This window comes from Schistocerca serialis, chromosome 9 (genome assembly GCF_023864345.2).
Source record: "Schistocerca serialis cubense isolate TAMUIC-IGC-003099 chromosome 9, iqSchSeri2.2, whole genome shotgun sequence".
NCBI classification, from domain to species: domain Eukaryota; kingdom Metazoa; phylum Arthropoda; class Insecta; order Orthoptera; family Acrididae; genus Schistocerca; species Schistocerca serialis.
In genome coordinates this window covers 337681117-337700372 of record NC_064646.1, presented here as the reverse complement: position 1 = coordinate 337700372, position 19256 = coordinate 337681117, and the positions used below count along the sequence as shown (strand labels likewise).

At 41.0% G+C, this 19256-nt stretch overlaps 1 protein-coding gene across 4 annotated transcripts in view; it reads right to left on the bottom strand.

Moving 5' to 3' along the window:
• LOC126418842 (palmitoyltransferase app-like) overlaps positions 1-19256 on the bottom strand; it is a 197461-nt gene that overhangs the window by 137368 nt on the left and 40837 nt on the right. For 3 of the 4 annotated variants that reach the window (XM_050085824.1, XM_050085823.1, XM_050085821.1), the window contains exon 3: positions 6748-6906. In XM_050085824.1, coding sequence (XP_049941781.1) covers positions 6748-6906 — 159 coding nt within the window. The remainder of the gene's footprint in view (positions 1-6747; positions 6907-19256) is intronic. The other variant, XM_050085822.1, reaches the window with a different exon arrangement.

The window sequence follows — 19256 nt, the reverse complement described above, 5'->3', positions numbered from 1 at the left end:
TATATCAACAAAAATAATCAATTTGTGAAAATATAATGTAATTGGATGCATATAAATCTACTCACCAAGCGGCTCCAGGAGCATACACATATAAACATACTTAAATTTGCAAGTGTTCATAGCCAGTGACTACTTCTCCTGGCACAAGAGTTGAAGGGTTAAAGGTAAGGAAGTGGGGTGAAGCAAAAGGATGCTGAGATTTAGGAAATGGGGAGTTCCAAAAAGTTGACCAGGAACCCAGATCAGGTGGGACTTTCCAGAGAGGATAGAAGGAAAGCTTGGTGAGTGGATTTTTTATCTATACAATTATATTATGATACCATATTTTGCGAGATTATGCTTATTACAAAGTTTAACATGATGAAAAACTTCTCAAAGGTAGCATTTGTGTTATTTTGCACATGATGATGCTACTAATACACATCAGTGTAGGTGAAACAGAGATCTAAGCCACTTAGCACCTTACCAATAAACCACTGAAAAGTCTGTGCAGCACTGCACAGCCCATACAACATGTAGGGTAATTCATTAAGTCAAAACATGTTGTGATGGCTATTTTGTGTCTATCCTCTGTGCTCAATGGGATCTGTTTCTAGATCTTGATGACAACCAGTGTAAGAAAAACTGCATGCCAGAAAGATGACAATTACGTAAAATCCCCAATATGTCACACCAGGCACTTGGGAACTGTCCGAGCATTCAGTGATCTATAATTACAGCACAGATACAAGTCAAATGGCTTATTTGCCAACAAATGGCAGCTGTGATGCCTTTGTGCTTTCCAATGGCCGTGCTATGCCTTCCTGAAAGATTGTATCAAACTGCACCTTGGATACCCAGAATCTGTTTCAACAACTATGCTGCCACAACAGCCAGAGACAGCAGCCATGAGTGCATGAGATTTGCTACTGTTCAATGTGTGTATACCTTCTACTTCAGAAGAAGACCTCTGGCCGAAAGATAAAATGTATAGTAGTCTAGTCTTTCTGTTGTGCCTATCTGGGGCTCAAATGTCTCCTCTATATAGTGAGTAGCAATCTAGCCTTTTCATAATAGTGCTGTTCTCCATATCCACCAGATGATTTCGAATATGATTTGTCATACATTTCTTCTGTGGCAACTTCGAGTAATCTCTGTAATTGTCTTTCATTTTCTTCATGTGCACACATATTGTTGATTGAGTTGTTAGCCTATAATGACAGAAAGTAAACTGACTCCAAGACTTATTTTTCTTGGAAAGCAATTAAAATAACTGTAATAGATAACAATGGGTTCACTTAATACCGGGTGATCAAAAAGCCAGTATAAATTTGAAAACTTAATAAACCATGGAATAATGTAGATAGAGAGGTAAAAATTGACACACATGCTTGGAATGACATGGGGTTTTATTAGAACCAACCATATTGCTAGACGCATGAAAGATCTCTTGCGCGCGTCGTTTGGTGATGATCGTGTGCTCAGCCGCCACTTTCGTCATGCTTGGCCTCCCAGGTCCCCAGACTTCAGTCCGTGCGATTATTGGCTTTGGGGTTACCTGAAGTTGCAAGTTTATCATGATCGACCGACATCTCTAGGGATGCTGAAAGACAACATCCAACGCCAATGCCTCACCATAACTCCGTACATGCTTTACAGTGCTGTTCACAGCATTATTCCTCGACTACAGCTATTGTTGAGGAATGATGGTGGACATATTGAGCATTTCCTGTAAAGAACATCATCTTTGCTTTGTCTTACTTTGTTATGCTAATTATTGCTATTCTGATCAGATGAAGCGCCATCTGTCGGAAATTTTTTGAACTTTTGTATTTTTTTGGTTCTAATAAAACCCCATACCATTCCAAGCATGTGTGTCAATTTGTACCTCTCTGTCTACATTATTCCGTGATTTATTAAGTTTTCAAATTTATACTGACTTTTTGATCACCTGGTATAACATGAAATGCAATGAAAATGAAATGCCTGTAAAATTTAAAAAATTGACGCTCAGTATTATTTTGATTTTTGTTACACTAGGACTGGTGCGAGGTGTCTCCAACACCCCAGTGTATGAGACAATTTATTAATAATGGTAACTAGAATTTAATGCTTTATAATTTAATTATTCACATAACTGTTACAAAGCTAACAAGAGATTTAGAAAATTATGAAAGTTTAATCTAATAATACGGACAGTTTTTAAAGTCTGGGGTGTCCCCACCACCCCACACCTGTACCAAAGGGTTAAGCTAGCAGAGGGAGAAGACAACATATGTTGTTCCTTTAACCATTGCTGTCCTGCAGATATTTTGTATTGGTCCGTTCTTTCATGGTGAATGCAGTAAGTTTAATTCCTCTATGATGAGCAGTGTTGTATATCCCTTGTCTCCTGGTAAATGAGCACGGCTGCACTAAGTCTCTATTCATATGAAAGCCTCTTCTTTATAGAACTGCTTCATGAAGCCCCACAATATATTACTGCCACACTCAAATAATTCTATACTTTGATGGGGATTTCATCGAGACAACCTGTCCTTCCAGCTTTGATTCTCTTCAGCACTGTTAACCCTTCCTATTATCAATACCATATTATGGTCCATCCCCCCATGAACCATGGACCTTGCCGTTGGTGGGGAGGCTTGCGTGCCTCAGCGATACAGATAGCCGTACCGTAGGTGCAACCACAACGGAGGGGTATCTGTTGAGAGGCCAGACAAACGTGTGGTTCCTGAAGAGGGGCATCAGCCTTTTCAGTAATTGCAAGGGCAACAGTCTGGATGATTGACTGATCTGGCCTTGTAACAATAACCAAAACGGCCTTGCTGTGCTGGTACTGCGAACGGCTGAAAGCAAGGGGAAACTACAGCCGTAATTTTTCCTGAGGGCATGCAGCTTTACTGTATGATTACATGATGATGGCGTCCTCTTGGGTAAAATATTCCGGAGGTAAAATAGTCCCCCATTCGGATCTCCGGGCGGGGACTACTCAAGAGGATGTCGTTATCAGGAGAAAGAAAACTGGCGTTCTACGGATCGGAGCGTGGAATGTCAGATCCCTTAATTGGGCAGGTAGGTTAGAAAATTTAAAAAGGGAAATGGATAGGTTGAAGTTAGATATAGTGGGAATTAGTGAAGTTCGGTGGCAGGAGGAACAAGACTTCTGGTCAGGTGATTACAGGGTTATAAATACAAAATCAAATAGGGGTAATGCAGGAGTAGGTGTAATAATGAATAAAAAAATAGGAGTGCGGGTTAGCTACTACAAACAGCATAGTGAACGCATTATTGTGGCCAAGATAGACACGAAGCACACGCCTACTACAGTAGTACAAGTTTATATGCCAACTAGCTCTGCAGATGATGAAGAAATTGATGAAATGTATGACGAGATAAAAGAAATTATTCAGGTAGTGAAGGGAGACGAAAATTTAATAGTCATGGGTGACTGGAATTCGAGTGTAGGAAAAGGGAGAGAAGGAAACATAGTAGGTGAATATGGATTGGGGGACAGAAATGAAAGAGGAAGCCGCCTGGTCGAATTTTGCACAGAGCACAACATAATCATAACTAACACTTGGTTTAAGAATCATGAAAGAAGGTTGTATACATGGAAGAACCCTGGAGATACTAAAAGGTACCAGATAGATTATATAATGGTAAGACAGAGATTTAGGAACCAGGTTTTAAATTGTAAGACATTTCCAGGGGCAGATGTGGACTCTGACCACAATCTATTGGTTATGACCTGTAGATTAAAACTGAAGAAACTGCAAAAAGGTGGGAATTTAAGGAGATGGGACCTGGATAAACTAAAAGAACCAGAGGTTGTACAGAGATTCAGGGAGAGCATAAGGGAGCAATTGACAGGAATGGGGGAAATAAATACAGTAGAAGAAGAATGGGTAGCTTTGAGGGATGAAGTAGTGAAGGCAGCAGAGGATCAAGTAGGTAAAAAGACGAGGGCTAGTAGAAATCCTTGGGTAACAGAAGAAATATTGAATTTAATTGATGAAAGGAGAAAATATAAAAATGCAGTAAGTGAAACAGGCAAAAAGGAATACAAACGTCTCAAAAATGAGATCGACAGGAAGTGCAAAATGGCTAAGCAGGGATGGCTAGAGGACAAATGTAAGGATGTAGAGGCCTATCTCACTAGGGGTAAGATAGATACCGCCTACAGGAAAATTAAAAAGACCTTTGGAGATAAGAGAACCACTTGTATGAATATCAAGAGCTCAGATGGAAACCCAGTTCTAAGCAAAGAAGGGAAAGCAGAAAGGTGGAAGGAGTATATAGAGGGTCTATACAAGGGCGATGTACTTGAGGACAATATTATGGAAATGGAAGAGGATGTAGATGAAGATGAAATGGGAGATATGATACTGCGTGAAGAGTTTGACAGAGCACTGAAAGACCTGAGTCGAAACAAGGCCCCCGGAGTAGACAATATTCCATTGGAACTACTGACGGCCGTGGGAGAGCCAGTCCTGACAAAACTCTACCATCTGGTGAGCAAGATGTATGAAACAGGCGAAATACCCTCAGACTTCAAGAAGAATATAATAATTCCAATCCCAAAGAAAGCAGGTGTTGACAGATGTGAAAATTACCGAACTATCAGTTTAATAAGTCACAGCTGCAAAATACTAACACGAATTCTTTACAGACGAATGGAAAAACTAGTAGAAGCCAACCTCGGGGAAGATCAGTTTGGATTCCGTAGAAACACTGGAACACGTGAGGCAATACTGACCTTACGACTTATCTTAGAAGAAAGATTAAGGAAAGGCAAACCTACGTTTCTAGCATTTGTAGACTTAGAGAAAGCTTTTGACAATGTTGACTGGAATACTCTCTTTCAAATTCTAAAGGTGGCAGGGGTAAAATACAGGGAGCGAAAGGCTATTTACAATTTGTACAGAAACCAGATGGCAGTTATAAGAGTCAAGGGGCATGAAAGGGAAGCAGTGGTTGGGAAGGGAGTAAGACAGGGTTGTAGCCTCTCCCCGATGTTGTTCAATCTGTATATTGAGCAAGCAGTAAAGGAAACAAAAGAAAAATTCGGAGTAGGTATTAAAATTCATGGAGAAGAAATAAAAACTTTGAGGTTCGCCGATGACATTGTAATTCTGTCAGAGACAGCAAAGGACTTGCAAGAGCAGTTGAATGGAATGGACAGTGTCTTGAAACGAGGATATAAGATGAACATCAACAAAAGCAAAACAAGGATAATGGAATGTAGTCTAATAAAGTCGGGTGATGCTGAGGGAATTAGATTAGGAAATGAGGCACTTAAAGTAGTAAAGGAGTTTTGCTATTTAGGGAGCAAAATAACTGATGATGGTCGAAGTAGAGAGGATATAAAATGTAGGCTGGCAATGGCAAGGAAAGCGTTTCTGAAGAAGAGAAATTTGTTAACATCCAGTATAGATTTAAGTGTCAGGAAGTCATTTCTGAAAGTATTCGTATGGAGTGTAGCCATGTATGGAAGTGAAACATGGACGATAAATAGTTTGGACAAGAAGAGAATAAAAGCTTTCGAAATGTGGTGCTACAGAAGAATGCTGAAGATTAGATGGGTAGATCACATAACTAATGAGGAAGTATTGAATAGGATTGGGGAGAAGAGAAGTTTGTGGCACAACTTGACCAGAAGAAGGGATCGGTTGGTAGGACATGTTTTGAGGCATCAAGGGATCACAAATTTAGTATTGGAGGGCAGCGTGGAGGGTAAAAATCGTAGAGGGAGACCAAGAGATGAATACACTAAGCAGATTCAGAAGGATGTAGGTTGCAGTAGGTACTGGGAGATGAAAAAGCTTGCACAGGATAGAGTAGCATGGAAAGCTGCATCAAACCAGTCTCAGGACTGAATACCGCAACAACAACAACAACAATTATGGTCCATTGGCACCACTTTTTCTGAGAAGGTTCTTTGGTTTTCTTCATTCAGAAGTTTCTCAAAGTAATATTTTCAATGTCCTTCAACCCCATCATCATCTTTGAACAGAGATCCTGTGCAATGTGAGTAAATCCTTGTCTCTGGTCTACACTATTCCAAAAAAGGCGTGTGTTGTTTTTGTCTCCAGTTTTTCAGAGCTTTCATTCAAGGCAGCTGCATTCACTTTTCTCATTGCTCTTTTTGCATTTTGTTAACCACCTCGTGCAACTGTTGGTCCTTGGCTGCATCAGTTTCACCCTACCTCTTCCTGGCATTTCTGTTTTTTTGTCAGCTTCCTGTATTTTACCATTCTGCCAACAGGTTTTTTTTAATCAACAGCACAACCTCTCCCTGAGGTTTCTGCCAACACTTCTTACGCACACTTTTAATGACACCTATTTTTACCTTTCACTATTTTTGTAACTCCCCCAGAAGTTGTATTTTGGTTAACACCTTTCCCTTGGTGCTACCTCTACTATTTCTACAATTTAGCCTGTGTGCATTCTCAGTAAACTAGAATTAAATAGTCTGCAACAGAAGTTTCATAAATCAGTTCTATAACTGACAGTTATTAACATTTCAAGAATGTTGTTTTGAAGGGATTTTTAAGAACATACAAATGTCTCAGCTACCACTCCTAGCATACATTCCAGAGAGCACTGTCCATGAAAATGCTACATAATAAATTCACTGGGTGAATTCGTGGTGCTTGCTCTTTATGCTATAATTAAGTTACTTACAGCCACTGAACACACCATACAAATAATACTTTAATAAGTATTTTGCATACTTATTTAATAGACAAAAATCACAAGCATACATACCAACACAATTATCACACAAGCTGCAATGCGAAGCTCTTGGTGGCCGAAATATTTTGCACGTGAAACAATATTTCAACTTCACTGTCTGTCCTCGTACGAGAACTTCCTTTGTCCTTGGTGGTGGTCGATATGTGGGAGAGTTTGCACTGTTGGGAACTTCTGGCAAAGAAAACATAGCATTAAAGCCATTTCAATACATTATTAATAATAATAATAATAATAATAACCTACATTATGGACAGGTAGACAATTTAAGAAAATTCTTTCTAGAACGAGCAGAAACTAGCAAAATACACTAAGCAATCACTTATATAAATACATAGGCTACACCACTGCAATTTCATAACCACTTCTACAACCCTCTAGATCACATAACATCAACAGATACGAAGAAAGTAAATTGGAAAAAGAAAACACTACATGGCAAGCACCCGTATCATCTAACACAGCCACACATCGATCAAGACGCATCCAACACATGGCTAAGAAAAGGCAACATACACAGTGAGACGGAAGGATTCATGATTGCAATACAGGATCAAACAATAAACACCAGATATTACAGCAAGCATATTATTAAAGATCCCAATACCACAACAGACAAAAGCAGACTTTGCAAACAACAAATGGAAACAGTAGATCACATCACAAGTGGATGTACAATACTAGCAAATACAGATACCCCAGAAGACATGACAATGTAGCAAAAATAATACATCAACAGCTTGCCTTACAACATAAACTTATAAAGCAACACGTTCCCACATACAAGTATGCACCACAAAATGTACTGGAGAATGATGAATACAAATTATACTGGAACAGAACCATTATAACAGATAAAACAACACCACATAACAAACCTGACATCATACTCACCAATAAAAAGAAGAGATTAACACAACTAATCGAAATATCCATACCAAATACAACAAATATACAAAAGAAAACAGGAGAAAAAATTGAAAAATACATCCAACTGGCTGAGGAAGTCAAGGACATGTGGCATCAGGATAAAGTTGACATTATACCAATTATACTATCAACTACAGGAGTCATACCACACAATATCCACCAGTATATCAATGCAATACAGCTACATCCAAACTTATATATACAAGTACAGAAATCCATAATTATTGATACATGTTCAATCACCCGAAAGTTCCTAAATGCAATGTAACATATACCGTACAGTTAAAAGGAAGTCACACTTGATCAAGGTCCGCGTCACTTTCCATTTTTGACCAGACATAACGTCTGAGAAAAGAAAGAAATAATAATAATAATAATAATAATAATAATAATAATAGATTATATAATGGTAAGACAGAGATTTAGGAACCAGGTTTTAAATTGTAAGACATTTCCAGGGCAGGTGTGGACTCTGACCACAATCTATTGGTTATGAACTGTAGATTAAAACTGAAGAAACTGCAAAAAGGTGGGAATTTAAGGAGATGGGATCTGGATAAACTGACTAAACCAGAGGTTGTACAGAGTTTCAGGGAGAGCATAAGGGAACAATTGACAGGAATGGGGGAAATAAATACAGTAGAAGAAGAATGGGTAGCTTTGAGGAATGAAATAGTGAAGGCAGCAGAGGATCAAGTAGGTAAAAAGACGAGGGCTAGTAGAAATCCATGGGTAACAGAAGAGATACTGAATTTAATTGATGAAAAGAGAAAATACAAAAATGCAGTAAGTGAAGCAGGCAAAAAGGAATACAAACGTCTCAAAAATGAGATTGACAGGAAGTGCAAAATGGCTAAGCAGGAATGGCTAGAGGACAAAAGTAAGGATGTAGAGGCTTATCTCACGAGGGGTAAGATAGATACTGCCTACAGGAAAATTAAAGAGACCTTTGGAGAAAAGGGAACCACTTGCATGAATATCAAGAGCTCAGATGGAAATCCAGTTCTAAGCAAAGAAGGGAAATCAGAATTGTGGAAGAAGTATATAGAGGGTCTATACAGAGGCGATGTTCTTGAGGACAATATAATGGAAATGGAAGAGGAGGTAGATGAAGATGAAATGGGAGATATGATATTGCGTGAAGAGTTTGACAGAGCACTGAAAGACCTAAGTCGAAACAAGGCCCCAGGAGTAGACAACATTCCATTAGAACTACTGACAGCCTTGGGAGAGCCAGTCCTGACAAAACTCTACCATCTGATGAGCAAGATGTATGAGACCAGCGAAATTCTCTCAGATTTCAAGAAGAATATAATAATTCCAATCCCAAAGAAAGCAGGTGTTGACAGATGTGAAAATTACCGAACTATCAGCCACAGCTGCAAAATACTAACACGAATTCTTCACAGACGAATGGAAAAACTGGTAGAAGCCGACCTCGGGGAAGATCAGTTTGGATTCCGTAGAAATGTTGGAACATGTGAGGCAATACTGACCCTACGACTTATCTTAGAAGAAAGATTACGGAAAGGCAAACCTACGTTTCTAGCATTTGTAGACTTAGAGAAGGCTTTTGGCAATATTGTCTGGAATACTCTCTTTCAAACTCTAAATGTGGCAGGGGTAAAATACACGGAGTGAAAGGCTATTTACAATTTGTACAGAAAGCAGATGACAGTTATAAGAGTCGAGGGACATGAAAGGGAAGCAGTGGTTGGGAAGGGAGTGAGACAGGGTTGTAGCCTATCCCCAATGCTATTCAATCTGTATATTGAGCAAGCAGTAAAGGAAACAATAGAAAAATTGGGAGGTAGAATTAAAATCCATGGAGAAGGAATAAAAACTTCAAGGTTCGCTGATGACATTGTAATTCTGTCAGAGACAGCAAAGGACCTGGAAGAGCAGTTGAACGGAATGGACAGTGACTTGAAAGGAGGATATAAGATGAACATCAACAAAAGCAAAACGAGGATAATGGAATGTAGTCGAATTAAGTCGGGTGATGCTGAGGGAATTAGATTAGGAAATGAGACACTTAAAGTAGTAAAGGTGTTTTACTATTTGGGGAGCAAAATAATTGATGATGGTCGAAGTAGAGAGGACATAAAATGTAGACTGGCAATGGCAAGGAAAGTGTTTCTGAAGAAGAGAAATTTGTTAACATCGTGTATTGATTTAAGTGTCAGGAAATCATTTCTGAAAGTATTTGTATGGAGTGTAGCCATGTATGGAAGTGAAACATGGACGATAAATAGTTGGACAAGAAGAGAATAGAAGCTTTCGAAATGCGGTGCTACAGAAGAATGCTGAAGATTGGATGGGTAGATCACATAACTAATGAGGAGGTATTGAACAGAATTGGGGAGAAGAGGAGTTTGTGGCACAACTTGACTAGAAGAAGGGATCGGTTGGTAGGACATGTTCTAAGGCATCAAGGGATCACAAATTTAGTACTGGATGGCAGCGTGGAGGGTAAAAATCGTAGAGGGAGACCCAGAGATGAATACACTAAGCAGATTCAGCAGTATGTAGGCTGCAACAGGTACTAGGAGATGAAGAAGCTTGCACAGGATAGATTAACATGGAGAGCTGCATCAAACCAGTCTCAGGACTGAAGACCACCACCACCACCACCACCACCACCACCACCACCACCACCACCACAACAACAACAACAACCACATTTTAACTACTACTGATAATGGTTGAATTTAGAAGTAATTTAAAACTATGTCAATTCAATAATAACGATACTAAAATATCTTATATGATAAAAATAAAATTTTTCAGATGAAACAATAATGGTTGGATGTGAGCTCTGTAGGGAGGTGGAAAGGAGGGGATGGGGAGTAAAAGGAAGAACAGCAAATCAGTATAATCTAACACACAATTATATGTGGAGCACCAGACCTAAAGCTTGAAAAAGAATGAGTCATTGTACTCATTAGTATAAAATTGATGATGCAAGTATTATCATCAAGCCTAATGCACTAACTTCAACAAATTGGAATGTAAATATTATTGCATGAAAATCAATAAGCGAATTTCTGCAAATGGACTCTCAATGAAATGAGATAAAAAAACATGAGGCCTATATGCATTTCAGTATTGCACACAGCCTGATCATACCATTAGAAATAATGTACGTGGGTAAATCAATAAATGGAACTATGTTTTAAATTCTGGTATGTCTGTATTGGTAAGAAAGTGAAATGGAAGTCATGTCATAGACCTTCTTAAAAGTCTAGCCCTTCAATTTTTACATTACAGATACCAGAGTTTGGAGATAAAAATGTCAAAATGTTGACTTACTTTCCTGTTTTCATTCACTACAGTCTCATGACATCATATTCTGGGACAAATCATCACCGAGGAAAGAAGGGTTTGTTGCACAGAAGTGTGTAATTATGATAAAAGATGGTGTCTACTCCAGAAACCCTCTCAGACAGCACCAAACATTTGGTCGTACTGACAACAGCACCTTAGTATATTTACTCTCATACGAAACTTTCTATCAATAATCAATCAATTTGAAAATAACAGTAACATAGACAAATATAACACTAGAAGATGGCACTATTTACACTATTACTCAGTTTTGACATGGCACACGAAGATATGAGATATTAAACCACAAAAGTCTGAGACAACAAATCTTATGGGTCATGTAAATGGGCAGCATTTTGCCATATTAGCCAAATGCTTGACATTGTCTTTGACATGCTCTTATTTTCCAGGATAGTGAGCACCTAGTTATGAACACAGGAATAAATAGTGCAAATTTATCAACAATATTTTACAGTATGTTTGGAATCCATACAGTGAGCACAATCCAGACCACAACTCACAACTCCTTATTAAGATAATGGGTTATAAAATGAAATACTCTGGATCACAAACAATTCACAACCTGACTGGAAACAAAAAATACACCTTGTCTCAATCAAAGCAAGGAAACCTCAGAACAGATGCAGCTTACACGATTCTGAGAAATACAGGCCACAGACCATTTCAAAAATGACAGAGCAAACTATGACAGTTTCAAATTTGTACTTAAAAATGTGACAGAATAGCACAACAAAGTTACAGCAGAGAGATGTCTATGAGAGCCCAAATTCAAAATTATGTGTAGAGTCAAAATTTACTTCTATATTGTCATAAAAGGAAGCCAAAGTCTTGGGTGTACTGAGGTTCATCATCACATCCTGGAAGTGCATTGGGTGCAGACAGTGCCATTTCTCGCCACTATGGAATGTATGCCATCATTTTAAGAAGTTACCATAAGCAACAAACTACAGTATTCTTACAAGATGAGAGCTTATATGCACTTAAAGTCTAACAATCACATGGTTATCAGACAATTTTCAACATTATTGCTTATGCCACACCGTCTTGTCATTACTGAATCACAAAGTAATGTACATGACTGTTTTTTCCATAATTAAACTATTTGCTAATTTAATTCAGGTGCTCAATTCTTATAAAACTGTTTTATTTATTAGTTACAACCCACTTAAGCAGCTCTCAACTAGCATGAATTTCATTCAGAGACTTGTGAGCAATTTTCATTTGGCACTGCTTTTGGTTGCTGCTCAACGAATTAGGGACAAATTTTGGTGCTAAGTGTTTCTGGAGAAGTGGAGTCCAAATCCCTATGTACCCATCCAGACTTAAATTTTACCTAGTTTCCATTAATTTCAGGATAGTTCTTATGTAGATGATCCAGCTAAGTTCATTCCTTTCCTTCTCTCATTCTGAGGTTGTGGTCTGTCTCAGGGGACCTTGTTGCAGGTGTGGTGTGTAACCCTAACCTTCCTACCTTCTTACTTACTGAATGATCAAAACAAGAGAGGTGTTGTTCGGAAGCAAAGCAGGCCCAAAATGGACACAAAGCTTCGCATGAAGCCAAGGGGGAGGGGAGAGATGTCTATGAGAGTCCAAATAGTATAGCAAGAAACATGAGATGAAGCTTTCAAAGCAGAATATGAAAGCGAACTCCAAGAAGTAGCAGAACTTGCCTCAAATTGGCATTCAAGGGAGTTACCAAAAAAGGAAGCATAAGACGAGTGACTGGACACACAGCACCATCAGCAAGCTTTTTCGCACAGGATAATACCACACTGCAATGATTGATGCAATTTGGCAGCTTCTGCGTACAGATTCTGAACTGGCGGGTCCTGTGAAGATAGACCTTGTTAAGATGACATAAAATTGATCATTGTGCAGATAAATATACTTTACATCTATAGTACAGCTTCACTGAACCAATTATCAACAAAAATGACCATCTGGCCACTCCCCATGAGGTATCACTTACAATGAAAAGGACATTCAAAGAATGGAAGCAGTGTGCTGCCAGGTACAGTGTACAGGAGGAGCTACACAGTTTTCTATTAAGAGTTAACCCACAAGAATTTTGTGGTTTTGATGAATGGAAGAGTAGTGTGGTTGAGGTCAAAGGGTGGTGGAAGGAAATCCTTTTGCCACCAGAAATTCATACACGTGTTTACCTCAGTGAAAATGTGGATGTCTTAGCCTACACTCCCACAAGTAGAGGTGGTCGCAAGAGTGCTAAAATCATCTCTCAAGTAACCAGACCTGCTGAGAGCTGCAATAGACCACAAGATCATCTATCAACAAAGAGCCTGACATGCGCGGTGAGTGACAGTCGATAAGGGGTTTATTGCTCTAGCAATAAGGCCACAATTAGCACTGAGTCCTATGGTGCACTGTCCTCTTGAATACACTGAAAGCCTGGTCTTCCAAAAACTCTCAAATAAAGAGGAGCAGGTGGTATCATAACTCCCACCTGTGCAGTGTATGGGGGAATCCCATCCTCCAGCAAGCACCACAGGTATTTTACAAATAAAAAAAACACAGGTAAACTCTGGCACTTCTGCACAAAGCAGTCTGTGAGCAAGTGACAGCTTCCCTGTACCCACTGCGCTAAGGTATGGATGGTATGCAGCACACAGAGGCTTTGAAGGGTTCTGAGAGTGTCTGAGCAGATGATGAAATTGAAAATCCTGTGTCACTGGATGAATTGCATGGCCTAATACAGGGCAAAGAGCTCTGCTGTAAATACTAAGCAATGTTCCAGAAGGAAATACCAAAAAACTTCGGGACCAATGATGTATATACACCCAACACCATGGTCAGTCCAAGAGCCATCAGTGTACACTATTGTGAAATTCCATGTGAAGGTCGTGAAACTGAAGGCTGGGGTAGTGTTCTTAGTAAGCGAATGAATGCCAAGGTGAACACGGGCTGCCGCATGAAGCCAAGGTGGTGAAGGGTTCACACACACTGGGAAAGTTGCTCCCTGCCGCCGTTGGACAAGCAGCTGCCAGCAGCAAGTCGTACACTCTTAGCTGACTTATTTGTCACATAGTTTAATTCTTAATTACTTTGTATGTTTTTGGGTATTTGCATTGTTTAATTCATAAATTTCAGGCATATTATAGTATTTGAGAGTTGTAGCATCGCACTTTAGTACCTGAATAGTGTAGATTCGCGTAGTCATCTGTCTTCCGTTTTTGTCTTGAACGGCCAGTGTTGGTTGGTCACAGCCAGTGTGCTCCCTGCTGCCGTTGGATAAGCAGTTGCCAGCAGCAAGTCGTATACTCTTAGCTGACTTATTTGTTACATAGTTTAATTCTTAATTTCTTTGCGTGTTTTTGGGTACTTGCATTGTTTAATTCATAAATTTCGGGCGTATTACAGTATCTGAGAGTTGTAGCATCGCCGTTTTAGTACCTGAATACTGTAAAATCGCGTAGTCTCCTTCTGCCGCCGAGCAGTGTGTCAACAGTGCGCGAGTAGCAGCATTACTGCATTTACTAGGCAATCTTGTATTTTAATAACCGTTTAAATTTTGTGTCAAATTGTTTGTGCTCTCTGTAGATTAGTTCAGACGTTCTTTGCACAACAGTTTATAGCACGGATAGGGACTGCAACTGCTGTGTTTGGATGCAGGCTGATTTGGCATCCCTTCGCTCCCAGCTTCAGGCAGTGTTGGCTTCGGTCACACAGCTTGAGGCTGTTGCCAATGGGCATCACTGTGGGGGTCCGGATGGGGGTTTGTCGGGGACGGCCAGCTCGTCCCACGCATCCCCCGATCGGACTACAGCTGTGGCTGCCCGGGATACTGCCCACATTGAGGCTGACCCCTCACCCATGGTAGAGTGGGAGGTCGTCTCGAGGTGTGGCAGGGGGCGAAAGACATTCCGGAGGGCTGAACGGAAGGCCTCTCCAGTTTGTCTGACAAACTGGTTTCAGGCTCTGTCTCCGGATGATACTGATCTTCGGCCGGACATGGCTGCTTGTCCTGTTCCAGAGGTTGCCCATCAGTCTGCAAGATCCGGGCGGTCGCAGAGGGTGGGTTTACTGGCAGTTGGGAGCTCCAACGTCAGGCACATAATGAGGCCCCTTAGGGATATGGCAGCAAGAGAGGGGAAGAAAACCAATGTGCACTCCGTGTACAAACCGGTGGGAGTCATTCCGGATGTGGAAAGAGTCCTTCTGGATGCCATGAAGGGTACAGGGCGCACCCATCTGCAGGTGGTCGCTCATGTCGGCACCAATGACATGTGTCGCTATGGATCGGAAGAAATCCTCTCTGGTTTCCGGCGGCTATCTGATTTGATGAAGACTGCCAGTCTCGCTAGCAGGATGAAAGCAGAGCTCACCATCTGCAGCATCGTCGACAGGACTGACTGCGGACCATTGGTACAGAGCCGAGTGGAGGGTCTGAATCAGAGGCTGAGAAGGTTCCACGACCGTGTGGACTGCAGATTCCTCGACTTGCGCCATAGGGTGGTGAGGTTTCGGATTCTGCTGGATAGTCCACTACAAGCAGCAGGCGGCTACACAGGTAGCAGGGGTTGTGTGGCGTGGACTGAGCGTTTTTTTTAGGTTAGATGGCCTCGGGCAAGTACAGAAAGGGCAACAGCCTCAAAGGGTGCGGGGGCAAAGTCAGGACATGTGGGGACCAAGCAGCAATCGGTATTGTAATTGTAAACTGTCGAAGCTGCATTGGTAAAGTACTGGAACTTCAAGCGCTGATAGAAAGCACCGAAGCTGAAATCGTTTTAGGTACAGAAAGCTGGCTGAAGCCAGAGATAAATTCTCCCGAAATTTTTACAAAGGCACAGATGGTGTTTAGAAAGGATAGATTGCATGCAACCGGTGGTGGCATGTTTGTCGCTGTTAGTAGTAGTTTATCCTTTAGTGAAGTAGAAGTGGATAGTTCCTGTGAATTATTATGGGTGGAGGTTACACTCAACAACCGAGCTAGGTTAATAATTGGCTCCTTTTACCGACCTCCCGACTCCGCAGCATTAGTGGCAGAACAACTGAGAGAAAATCTGGAATACATTTCACATACATTTTCTCAGCATGTTATAGTCTTAGGTGGAGATTTAAATTTACCAGATATAGACAGGGACACTCAGATGTTTGGGACGGGTGGTAGGGACAGAGCATCGAGTGACATGATACTGAGTGCACTATCCAAAAATTACCTCGAGCAATTAAACAGAGAACCGACTCGTGGAGATAACATCTTGGACCTACCGATAGATAACAAACAGACCCGAACTTTTCGACTCTGTAAGCACAGAACAGGGAATCACTGATCAAAAGGCCATTGCAGCATCCCTGAATATGGAAGTAAATAGAAATATAAAAAAAGGGAGGAAGGTTTATCTGTTTAGAAAGAGTAATAGGAGGCAGATTTCAGACTACCCAACAGATCAAAACGAAAATTTCTGTTCTGACACTGACAATATTGAGTATTTATGGAAAAAGTTCAAGGCATAAAATGCGTTTTAGACAGGTACGTGCCAAGTAAAACTCTGAGGGACGGGGAAAACCCACCGTGGTTCAACAACAAAGTTAGGAAACTACTGCGAAAGCAAAGAGAGCTTCACAGCAAGTTTGAACACAGCCAAAACCTCTCAGACAAACAGAAGCTAAACGATGTCAAAGTTAGCGTAAGGAGGGCTATGCGTGAAGCATTCAGTGAATTCGAAGGTAAAATTCTATGTACCGAGTTGACAGAAAATCCTAGGAAGTTCTGGTCTTACGTTAAATCAGTAAGTGGCTCGAAACAGCATATCCAGACACTCTGGGATGATGATGATGGCATTGAAACAGAGGATGACACGTGTAAAGCTGAAATACTAAACACCTTTTTCCAAAGCGGTTTCACAGAGGAAGACCGCACTGCATTTCCTTCTCTAAATCCTCGCACAAACGAAAAAATGGCTGACATCGAAACAAGTGTCCAAGGAATAGAAAAGCAACTGGAATCACCCAACAGAGGAAAGTCAACTGGACCTGACGGGATACAAATTCGATTCTACACAGAGTATGCGCAAGAGCTTGCCCCCCTTCTAACAGCCGTGTACCGCAAGTCTCTAGAGGAATGGAAGGTTCCAAATGATCCGAAAAGAGCACAGGTAGTCCCAGTCTTCAAGAAGGGTCGTCAAGCAGATGCACAAAACTATAGACCTATATCTCCGATGTTGATCTGTTGTAGAATTTTAGAACATGTTTTTTTATAGCGTATCATTTTGTTTCTGGAAACCCAGAATCTACTCTGTAGGAATCAACATGGATTCCGGAAACAGCGTCGTGTGAGACCCAACTCGCTTTATTTGTTCACGAGACCCAGAAAGTATTAGATACAGGCTCCCAGGTAGATGCCATTTTCCTTGACTTCCGGATGGCGTTCGATACAGTTCCGCACTGTCGCCTGATAAACAAAGTAAGAGCCTACGGAATATCAGACCAGCTGTGTGGCTGGATTGAAGAGTTTTTAGCAAACAGAACACAGCATGTTGTTCTCAATGGAGAGACGTCTACAGAAGTTAAAGTAACCTCTGGTGTGCCACAGGGGAGTGTTATGGGACCATTGCTTTTCACAATATGTATAAATGACCTAGTAGATAGTGTCGGAAGTTCCATGTGGCTTTTCGCAAATTATGCTGTAGTATACAGAGAAGTTGCAGCATTAGAAAATTGCAGCGAAATGCAGGAAGATCTGCAGCGAATAGGCACTTGGTGCAGGGAGTGGCAACTGACCCTTAACATAGACAGATGTAATGTATTGCGAATACATAGAAAAAAGGATCCTTTATTGTATTATCATATGATAGTGGAACAAACACTTGTAGCAGTTACTTCTGTACAATTTCTGGGAGTATGCGTATGGAACGATTTGAAGTGGAATGATCATATAAAATTAATTGTTGGTAAGGCGGGTGCCAGGTTCAGATTCATTGGGAGAGACCTTAGAAAATGCAGTCCATCAACAAAGGAGGTGGCTTACAAAACACTCGTTTGACCTATACTTGAGTATTGCTCATCAGTGTGGGATCGGTACCAGGTTTGTTTGACAGAGGAGATACAGAAGATCCAAAGAAGAGTGGCGCGTTTCATCACAGGGTTATTTCATAAGCGTGATAGTGTTATGGAGATGTTTAGCAAACTCAAGTGGCAGACTCTGCAAGAGAGGCGCTCTGCATCGCGGTGTAGCTTGCTGTCCAGGTTTCGAGAGGGTGCGTTTCTGGATGAAGTATCGAATATATTGCTTCCCCCTACTTATACCTCCCGAGGAGATCACAAATGTAAAATTAGAGAGATTTGAGCGCGCACGGAGGCTTTCCGGCAGTCGTTCTTCCCGTGAACCATACGCGACTGGAACAGGAAAGGGAGGTAATGACAGTGGCATGGAAAGTGCCCTCTGCCACACACCGTTGGGTGGCTTGCGGAGTATAAATGTAGATGTAGATGTAGTGTGAAGTTAAGCTGCCAGAGCAAGAGCTGAAAGTGAACTCCAGAAGGCAACAGGGAGAGGCACACACCCCGTACTGGCAATCAAAGGACTCATTGAAGAAGAAGGCTCAGGATGGGTGGCACCATGTTGCCTAAACGAAGCACCCATAGTCTAGTTTCAAACAGACAGGGGATGGTTTCCTACTGAGCATGAGCCCCAGCAATTTTGTAGTTTCAATGAACAAGAGAGCAACAGGCCCAAGATGTAAAGATGGTGGAAGAAATCAATTGTGCCACCAGAAATTCATATGAACAGTTTTGTCAGTGGAAAAATGAAAGCCATTGTTGATGCTCCTCAAGTAAAGACAATTGAGACATCACTGAAGATGCTACTCAACAAGACAAGTCTGTCTCGAAAACTGCAATCATCAACTAAAACGAAGCCAGAGATCCATGGCGGGAGATAGGCCATTATAGGGTTAATGGCGATAGCAAAATGCACAATTTTCCTGGATGAAGGTGTCCAACAAGGCAGAACCCACACATACCTTGGAAACTCAGTCTCTTAAAACTTCCTGAAGAAAATGGGGCAGGTGACCATGGAACCCCACGTGTAGAGCGTACAGAGGATACCAGTCCTCCAGCAGGTGTCATAGGCTTTCTCCAAATTGAAAAACATGGCTATAGTCTGGGATTTCCACAGAAAACCATTCATGACATGGGTGGACAAAGTCATGAGATGGTCAACTGCAGAACGCCGCACTCAAAATCCACACTGTGCAGTGGTTCGTAAATTGCGAGACTCGAGCCACTGT